This window comes from Rhinolophus ferrumequinum, chromosome X (genome assembly GCF_004115265.2).
Source record: "Rhinolophus ferrumequinum isolate MPI-CBG mRhiFer1 chromosome X, mRhiFer1_v1.p, whole genome shotgun sequence".
Lineage (NCBI taxonomy): Eukaryota > Metazoa > Chordata > Mammalia > Chiroptera > Rhinolophidae > Rhinolophus > Rhinolophus ferrumequinum.
In genome coordinates this window covers 106397583-106407791 of record NC_046284.1, presented here as the reverse complement: position 1 = coordinate 106407791, position 10209 = coordinate 106397583, and the positions used below count along the sequence as shown (strand labels likewise).

Below are 10209 nucleotides of genomic sequence, written 5' to 3'. Positions count from 1 at the left end.
GACGCAAGGGACTAATTCTGACACTTCCTTTTAAGAACCATGGGTGGTAGTTTGTCAGAGTATATGGAATTGTAGCTTAGCTAGTGAATGTTGCAGATTACAAAGTCACTTTGGCCCTAAAGATTTTTAAAAAGCAAATTCTGTGTTAATGGCTGTAATTGCATGGTTGTTTACCCCAATGAGAATGTGTTGTCTATTCATGTGAGCAGGTATTTTGTGTATGCTTCATTGGGGAGGTTAAAGCCCATTAAACTAATAATTGCACATGTTCATTAAATACGTTAAAGATGTCATTTGGGAGTCTGATATGGGATATTGGATAGTAGAATTAAGAAAATAAGATTAATTATTTGAATAGACCTCAGAAGAAAAGTAAGAGGTGTGGCTTTGAGGTACCGTGATGAAGTCATTCCTTGGCTATCAAGCCCCATGTTTGTAAAATGAGAGGGTTATGGTATTCAACCTTTGAAATTCATGTGTCTCTAGCTAATTGAGATGTTGTGAGCAGTGCATCCTTGCAATGAGAATAAGAAAGATGGAAGACAGCTTTTTAGAAAGAATTATGAATCCAATTGAAAAAAACCAAAAAGTCTAAATACCAGTGAACAGAAAAAGGAAAAAAAAAGACCACATTCTCTTCTTGGAGGAAATTTGAAAGCCTATAAAATAGTCAAGGGGGTTAATTCCTCGGGTCCTGTTAAGCTGTAAGGTGTTGCTCTGTTTAGGTCTCAGTGATGACTAAATTACCATAACATTTCTTTGAAATGAGTATTGGGTAGTTAAATATGGGACTGTTATATTTCTCCTGTAGAAAAGTCTTTAGAAGGGGAGAGACCATGGGGAAGAAGGTGGGAGAGAGAACAGGAACTGGATGATTGAAACCCAAGAAGTTCACATCAAAATTGAAAGGACTTGTTTTTAAGGCAACACAAGTTCTTAAAGCACTTTAAGTGCGACACAAGGCAACTAGTTACTTTATAATTATAAAGTCTTTTTGGCCGGGGAAATGAAGTGTTCTTATGGAGATCTTTTCTGCTCAGCAAGTAGAGTGGAAATGTAGGATACCAGAGCTATGAAAGAAGCTCATGCTGTGTGTGAGGGGCTGAAGCACTGCCATTACCGAGCACCATGGGCCCCGTGGCCTGTGGTAGGTGACTCTTAAGCATTAGTTCATATTTTTCCAATTAAGCATAAATTGTGTTTCTTTATGTGTTACAAAAGAGCCATTTAGTCCCCATATGGAGTATTTGATCAAAAGCAAAGGTTACAGCCAGAGACAAAGGAGCCTGTAACTGGATTAGAGACCTCCCCCCATTCTAACAGGATTCAACTCCATACACAGGTAATTATGATGTAATGGTGATAGCTTCTGGAGCGAAAATAGTTGTCAATAAAAGAGGAAGCTGGCATGATATTATGAATGAAATGATAGTTGAGGAATTAAAATACAGCTGACCCTTGAACTACATGGATTGGAACTGCGTGGGTCCACTTGCGTGTGGATTTTTTTTCAATAAATATGTACAGTACTATAAATGTAGTTCCTCTTTCTTATGATTTTTGTAATAACATTTTCTTTTCTCTAGCTTACTTTATTGTAAGAATATAGTATATAATATGTATAACATACAAAATATGCGGTAATTAACTGTTTATGTTTTCAGTAAGGCTTCTGGTCAACTGTAGGCTATTAGTAGTTAAGATTTTGAAGAGTCAAAAGTTATACATGGATTTTTCAACTGTGTGGGGGGTCGGTGCCTGTAACCCCCATGTTGTTCAAGGGGCAAATACATAATACAATTAAAATTTTTACAAAGCTGTATTAGTATGAAATGAGCAGATATATAATATAACATAAACATTTGGTATTTAACTTGAATTTTTCTTAGCCTTTGTTCAGCTTATATGGACTTGTCTTTCTGGCTCTTAGTTTACATTTATTTATAGGTCTGAGACTTACTTGGAAGAGGTACCTCAAATCGGTTAGATATCTTTAAATCTCAACGTTAGATTTAAATTACAGATTATTTGTTATATCGCAATGTTGTTTTAATCTGAAACCTGTGTTTTGTGCCTACCAATGTCTACTTCATCTACTGCTCTCAAAAGGGAAAGGAGTGTCCATATACATCATTCCCAGGTTAAATAAATATCTCCAGATTATAGAAGTGGTAGAGCAGGTGATAATACATAGCTCTGTAAACATGTACGTTGTGCTTGTCTGGTTGATTCGTACAGGCCTTGCTCTTATAGAGGCAAAGTCAGACCTAACACCCCATTAAATGGGAGTACAGTCTGGTTGTGGTGTCCATTACTCCCTCCTTTGCCATAGAACATGCTGGTTGTGAATTTAATTTGGGGTTTCCTAAAAAATTATCTTTGAGACCCACCACTTCTACCAACTAGATAAGTTTCTCATATGAAAAAGCAGGGATAATAATAATAATGTGATCATTGGGCTGCTGTGGAAAAAACAAGGAGGTAGTGAATGTGAAGGACTCCACTGAGTACCTGACCCATAGTAAGCTCTCAATAGATATCAGCTATTGTTATCGCCAAGGGTAATTTGACCAACCAGACAGGGAATCGACCCTTCCCTTTGTGTTCCCTATTCTGTTTCACGTGTACGTGCTTCTCAAATTTGGATCAATGGGCAGCCGTGTGGCTCAGGTGGTTGGAGTGCTGTGCTCCTACGCTCAACCTGGAGCTGGGCTGCTGTGCGCTGCCATGGGCTACCTATGCTGGCGTGAGCTGCTGTGGGTGAATGGCTTGAATCAGGGGAGGGGGACGAGGGGAAAATTTGGGTCAAATTACAAGTTCTTTCTTTGTTAGCAACCTAATCGAAGGCATCAGGAAATGGTTGCTTTGTCTATTTTTTTTTTTTTTTCGGAAGGCAAAATTAAATACTGAGTGGCATGGTAGAGTTTGTTTGACGTTGTGGATGCCGCATCCTCATTTGATCTGATCTTGCAATTTCTATGTCCTATGTCATGTCACTACTTCTTCTTTCACTGTGGCTGGTTATGGGTTGGGGAGGATATTCAGTGCCTTCATAGTTGAAAAATAATTGTATAGCAGAATAATATTTTTGAAATGTCAGTCGATGCTTTGTTCCCTTGTATTTACTCTTATCCTTACACTCTCCTGTGTTTGAACAGTTAGGTTAAATGACTAACTGTATTCATAGCAGACAGCAGAAGTCAGTTCTTTGGTGTTTGGATTCAAAAAGCTTAAATTTTAGGATAAAGAAATCCAGGGCATAAACAAACATTTTGGAAAAATTAGTAAGTCATATAGACAAGTCTTTCCTCCATTCAAGATTAGATAGATGCCCAAAATGAGGCAAGGAGAGGCAAAGGGGTGGCAGACAAGCTTGGTTTGGGGGTTCCATGGGAAGGGGCCTTGGGACCTACTGATCCCTACTTTCCACTAAAATCTTGAGTTAGGTTTATGATATCCAAGGACAGGACAATTGTTCATGTCTATCTCCTCCCTTTCTTGGAGAGAGCATAGGGAAGCAGGAGACGTAGCTGTGGGGTATAGATTGTAGATTAGCGACACATCACAGAGTTTTCTGGTGCCCAATGCAGGGCAAGAGCCACAGAATATGTTTCATGTGCCAGAATATGAACCGGGCACAGATAGCATGGGCTAGGTTCTTAGAATGTGTGTGTGTGTGTGTGTGTGTGTGTGTGTGTAGATGGCATCTGAAGAGGCCTTGTGGTTGTGACAAGGAATTCAAACAGTGACCTGCATGGACAGACCACACACACACACACACACACACACACACACACACACACACACACACAGATGACAATTTGGACCTCACAGTAGAAACCATGAGGCACTTACTGCACCCAGCCCAACACCTTGTCACTGCAGGCCACCTACCTTTGGGGAATTTCCTGGCATTTCAATTTCTATCTAATGATAGACTAGGAACTGAAAATATAATGTAGGTTCAGATATAGAAAGTCCTGTGTTGTGGAATGAGATTGCTATCTGCTCAGGTACAAACATAGTTTGGGGACCTGAGCACCAAAGGGTATGCCAGGAATAAAGCTGAACACGCAATTTGATTTAAATTTTATTCCAGGGCCGGAGCAGAAGGAATGACAAAAGAAATGAGAGAGAGCTGTCTTAGTATGAGCACATTCATTCCCAGCATCTGTGTAAGAAAGGACAGACAGTTGGCTTAGGTGTGTCTTGGTGGCTTCAGTTCATTTAAAAGGCAGATGAGGCTATGTCTAGCCTGGCCTGTGTTACCAAGGAAAACATGAGAGCTAACGAAGCTCCGTGGCAAGCCAAATGAGAGCTGGGCTTTGCCCTTTGTGGACTGGGTTCTCAAAATGTGTATATGGAAATGGCATTGACATTAATGAGACTACTAGTGTGCTGTCACCCTGCCACCACAGCTGGTTCTGAATAGGGGACCCTAATTTGGAACAATATTTTTAAGAACCTGAGAGATCACAAGAGTCCCCTGGGTGCTTCTTAAAAGTATCAGTTCCTAAGCCCGACCCCAGATCTCTTGCATCCGTATCTCCAGGGTAGAGGCTTCAGATTGATATTTTCAATGTGCGTGTCAGGTGACACACAAGTCAAAGCACAGATAGGCCAAACATACGTTGGACTGACATGCAAAATATTTCTTAAGTGTATCAAAATGAACAGTAATTTGGGGGTAGGGCCAAACACAATGGCTCTGGAGAACATAGTCTGGGTTTGAGTCATGTCTTAGTTCTCTCTCCTATACAATGGGGGCAGTAAACTCTACATCTTGGGGTTGTTATGTAAAACACTAGAAGAGCACCTGGCACACGACAAGCACTTAATCAGTGGTAGCTATCATTATGATTCTTTTTGAACACTCCACCAGGAATAAAATAGTGAGGACACACTCATTGAAAAGTAGCAAGAAAACAAAACAAAAAAAAGTAGCAAGAGCTAACATTTCTATAGCCTGTTTCCCCGAAAATAAGACCTAGCCAGACCATCACCTCTAATGTGTCTTTTGGAGCAAAAATTAATATAAGATCCAGTATTATATTATATTATATTATACCCGGTATTATATTATATTATATTTATTATATTATATTTATTATATTATATTATACCTGGACTTATATTAATTTTTGCTCCAAATGACGCATTAGAGCTGATGGTCTGGCTAGGTCTTATTTTCGGGGAAACACGGTAGGTCCTTTATGGTTTTAAGATGTATGACCTTGTTTAATATTTATAATTGGAGACATGGGCTGTGGGAAGCTCATTTCGTCAGGGAATTTTAGCCTCAGAAGAGTTGGGTACCTTACGTAAGTGTCCAGCTGGAAATCCTAGAGTGCATCTTGCTGCTTGCAGTGACGGCAGGATGGTAATATAACATATACTGAGCTGTACTTCTTGAACTCTAATGTTCATGGGAATCATCTGGGGATTTTGGTAAAATTCTGAATCAGTAGGTCTGAGGGGGCCTGAGCTCCTGCGTTTTTACCAGTTTCCACGTGATGCTGATACTGTTGCCCTGCAGACCAACCTTGAGAAGCAAAACATTCCTTTAAGAGGATCCTAATGTCCCTAATGTATATCAGGCCTCCCAGCTGCACTCATGCTTGTGAGGACTCCCCAGAGAGCAGTAGATCTTTCTTTCCTGGGAGCAAATATAAATGATCCTTTGAGACGATGTAGCCTCAGTAAACTCTGTTATCCGTAGGGTGAAAGAAAGACCAGCTTGTCCTAATGAAGCAAATTGACTGCTGCTGTACGCACCATGCATGATCTCCAATGTTAGGGGCACTGAAGTGCAGTAACATATGTGTAGCACAAAAACTACACTGGATATAATTTAATATTACTAGCGAGGAGGCATTTTAGGGTCTTGTAAGATATGCAGCAATCATTACTGTGGCAAAGAGAAGAAGAGCTGATTAATAGAGATGTTCAGTTGATAGAATGCTGCATAAACGACCTTCTAAGATACTTTGGGTGATGATATCCAGATGAACTTGGAGAGGTGACACACCAGAAATACATGGACCAATATTCCATGATCAGTCTTTGAACCATCCAGTTAGATTCACAGTTTATTCTGTGTCATAAAAGTCAAATGAACCTGTACAAGCTATTACTTCAATCTGTAATTGAAAGGTTGTGTGGCATAGAGATTCACTGAGTAACTACCACAGTATCAATCACATCAAAGATAAATGCTCAACTACACACACTCTTAGAAAGTGTACTGGAAAAGAAATCAAACTGTGGGGGTGTTTATGTATGTTAAAGCCTTCACATACGTAGGAAAATATATCTGTGTGTGGGAGAATTGAACTACAGGTCATTGGCCTTTAATAAAGTTATTTAGCTCTAATCCTTAGCTGAATACAGAAAATCAGAAGTGCTTGATTCAGATAGACACCAGGTAAAAAGAAACAAAAAGCCTAGAATTCAAGGAAAGTAATGCTACACAAGCTTTATCAAATCCTCCCTCCCAACACTGTAATTCTCAGTAAAGCTCAGCATGCCAGTTCGAACTAAAATAGGGACATGACAGACAATAATTCTTGGAGCATTAGCATGAAGTTCAATCAGTTTCCCTTCTCTTAGTGCTTTCACTGGGATTCTCCCAAAGTACCTGAAGGAGCCAAAGGGGTAATATAATTTATTCTTACATGGATAGGGAGGGATTGATTTTCTTTTCTTCCTTTTGTGGCTTAAAACCAGCCAGTATTGCGGTTATTGAACTTCTCTTTTAACACCTTAACCGTGAAGTGGGAAGGGAAAGGTGAGTTACTTATGATAACAATAGCGCTGTGTAACAAGTGACCACAAAATCTCCCAGGCAAACAACAATATGCATTTACAAGCATACCTCGTTTTATTGTCCTTCACTTTATTGCACTTCATAGATGTTGCACTTCTTTACAAATTGAAGGCAAGACTCTTCACCAGCAAAAATATTATGACTCGCTCTATTGAGATACTCACTAATAAAGTGGTCTGGACCCAAACCTGCAATAGCTCTGAGGTATGCCTGTATTTCGTTCATGAGTCTGGTGATTGGCTGCGAGTAAACTGGTCTAGATTGGGCTCAGCTGGGGTGGCTGCATCCTCCTCCTGGCACTCAAGGTGATGCAGGTGGGCAAATGGAGACGCCTGCAAGTTTACTTATTGCTCAAGTTTGGAAATGGCACACTGTCATGTCTGCCCTATTCTATTGGTCAAAGCAAGTGACATGGCTGAAATCAAAGTCAAAGGGTAGGGAAATATACTCTTTATGAGGATGATCTACAAAGTTACAGTGCCCAGATACAAGGATGGGAGAAGATGTGAGTTGTTATTGTAATATATCTTAGTAGAGAGAAGGACCCAAAACTTAGATCTATTTTAAGTAAAAAATGACCTGTGTAAGAAGGAAGAGAAGACAAAGATGAATACAGTTGGTCAACAAAATACAGAATGCTCAGTTAAATGTGAATTTCAGATATTTTTTCTGTATAAATATGTCTCATGCAATATTTAGTGATTGGCTGGGAGTAAACCTGTCTACATTGGGTCCATGCAATATTTTTAACCCATATATACAGAGAGTGCGAAAACAATGTATAGACATTTTAAGTAAGGAAAAAACTGTATTAAAATTGTAGTACTCAATATATACCAATAACAAAAGATGAATACAAGTCATGGGTATACATTATTTTGGCACCCTGTATATTAAGTAATTATTCATTGATAATCTGAAATTCACACTTAGCTCAGTTCCGTGTTATTTTGTTCACCTAAATCTGACAACCTTAGGGATGAAGCTGTTGAGAGTGAGAACTGCACTTTCAAGAAGCTAAGGAGGGACGACTCTTAGATAAAATAAGTTTTGCACAGCTGTCTTGTTTCCTGCCTCTCAAGATGGTATACCATTTTCACACCGCTGTTCTTGCCTATTTCCTGCCAGGAATATGGTTTTTAGCAGGGGGGATATTCTGCCAGTGCCAGTATGGTAACCAGCTAGCAGCCTTCTGATAGATTGAGCATCTGAATGATTGGTCCATGCCTATGCAATACCAGCTATTCAATATTTTGGCTTTCTTTTTTCTTTTTTAATTAAAGTTTACTGAGGTGACACCTGAAATATTTTGATTTTCACTCCCAGTTACTGGTAGACATGAAGGCACTTGAGTGTGAATTAATGATGTAGGCTCATTCAGAAAGCTGACAATTTGGTGTTTGACTAGGCACTAATCTATTAATGTGTCCCAAAATATTTATTCAAAAGTGAAACTCCTACAACCAAGATTACTCTACCCAGCAAAACTGTCATTTAGAAGTGAAGGACAGATAAAGAGCTTCCCAGATAAGAAAAAGCTAAAGGAGTTCATCACCACCAAACCAGTATTACAAGAAATGTTAGAGGGACTTCTTTAAGATGAAAATAAAAAAAAATATGAATAATAAAATGGCAAAAGCTACATACCTATTAACAATTACTTTCAATGGAAATGGATTAAATGCTCCAATCAAAAGACAGAGGAGCTGAGTGGATAAGAAAACAAGACCCTTACATATGCTGCCTACAAGAGATGCACTTCAGATCTAAAGACACATATACAGACTAAAAGTAAAGGGATGAGAAAAGGTAGCTCATGCAAATGGAAACAAACAAACAGCTAGAGTAGCAATACTTATACCAGACAAAATAGACTTTAAAACAAAGGCTATAGCAACAGACAAAGAAGGACCCAGTAATCCCACTTCTGGGTATTTATCCAAACAAACCCAAAATGCTACTTTGAGGGGACGTGTTCATTCATATGTTCATTGCAGCATTATTTACATAAGCCAAGATACGAAGGCAACCTGGGTGTCCCTGAATGGATGAATGGATAAAGAAGAGGTGGTACATATGTACAATGGACTATTACTCACATGTAAAACAGAAGGAAATCTTGCCATCTGCAACAACACAGATGGACCTAGATGGTATTGTGCTGAGTGGTATAAACCAGACAGCAAAAGACAAATGTCATATGATTTCACATACAAGTGAAATCTAAAGAACAAAATAAACAAACAAATGAAATAGAAACAAACTCATAGATACAGAGAACATTTTGATGGTTGCCAGATGGGAGGGGAGTTAGGGGTGGATGAAAAGGGGAAGGGATTAAGAAGTACAAATTGGTTGTTACACAGTAGTTATGGGGATGTAGGGTACAGCACAAGGAATATAGTCGGTAATATTGTAGTAATTATGTATGGTGTCAGATGGGTACTGGATCTGTCGTGGTGATAGATGGGAGGAAGGTCAAGGGCAGGGTGAAAAAGGTGAAGAGATTAAGAAATATAAATTGGGACTCCACGACCGCCACTAAGCAGATCAGACTCCACTAGTTCACTCGCCATGCTCCACTTCCTTTGCAACCATGTCTGACAAACCCGATATGGCTGAGATTAAGAAATTCAATGAGTCGAAATTGAAGAAGACAGAAACGCAAGAGAAAAATCCACTGCCTTCAAAAGAAACGACTGAACAGGAGAAGCAAGCAGGCGAATCATAATGAGGCACGCACCTCCAGTACACACTGTACGTTCCACAAGCATTGCCTTCTTATTTTACTTCTTTTAGCTGTTTAACTTTATATGATGCAAAGAGGTTGGATCAAGTTTAAAATGACTATGCTGCCCCTTTTCACATTAGAGAATTACTGACAACAAAGGACACACCTGCCTCTCCCTTATGGCTGGCTAGCTGGCAGGGAAGGAAAAGAACTTGCGCGTTGGTGAAGGCAGAAGCTGGGTGGGATGACAGTGAAATCTAGAGTAAACACCAAGCTGGTCCAAGGTGTCCTGCACGCTATAAAATGCAGTGTAATCAGAGTGCCATTTTTTTTTTTTTTGGTTAAAATGATTTTAATTATTGGAATGCACAATTTCTTTAATAATGCAAATGAAAGTTTTAAAACCTGAAAAAAAAAGAAATATAAATTGGTAGTTACAAAATAGTCATGGGGATGTAAAGCATAGGGAATATAATCAATAATATGGTAATAAAAATGTGTAGTGCCAGGTGGGTACTAGTCAGGGGGATCACTTCCTAAATTATATAAATGTTTAACCACTGTGCTGTACACCTGACATTAATATAAAATAATATTGAATGTCAACTCCAATTGAAAAATTTTAAAAGGCAGGGAGGATCCATAACATTGT

The 10209-nt window shown here is 39.1% G+C and overlaps 1 protein-coding gene across 1 annotated transcript; it reads left to right on the top strand.

The window, feature by feature from the left end:
- Positions 1 to 9422: 9422 nt before the first annotated feature.
- Positions 9423 to 9557, top strand: LOC117026948 (thymosin beta-4-like). Its single transcript, XM_033114247.1, has one exon. The coding sequence runs from the start codon at positions 9423 to 9425 to the stop codon at positions 9555 to 9557; it is 135 nt and encodes a 44-aa protein (XP_032970138.1).
- Positions 9558 to 10209: the final 652 nt, after the last annotated feature.

Excerpts from the sequence above, each read along its gene's own strand:
- LOC117026948 (XM_033114247.1), top strand. The coding sequence starts at position 9,423 with ATGTCTGACAAACCCGATATGGCTGAGATTAAGAAATTCAATGAGTCG.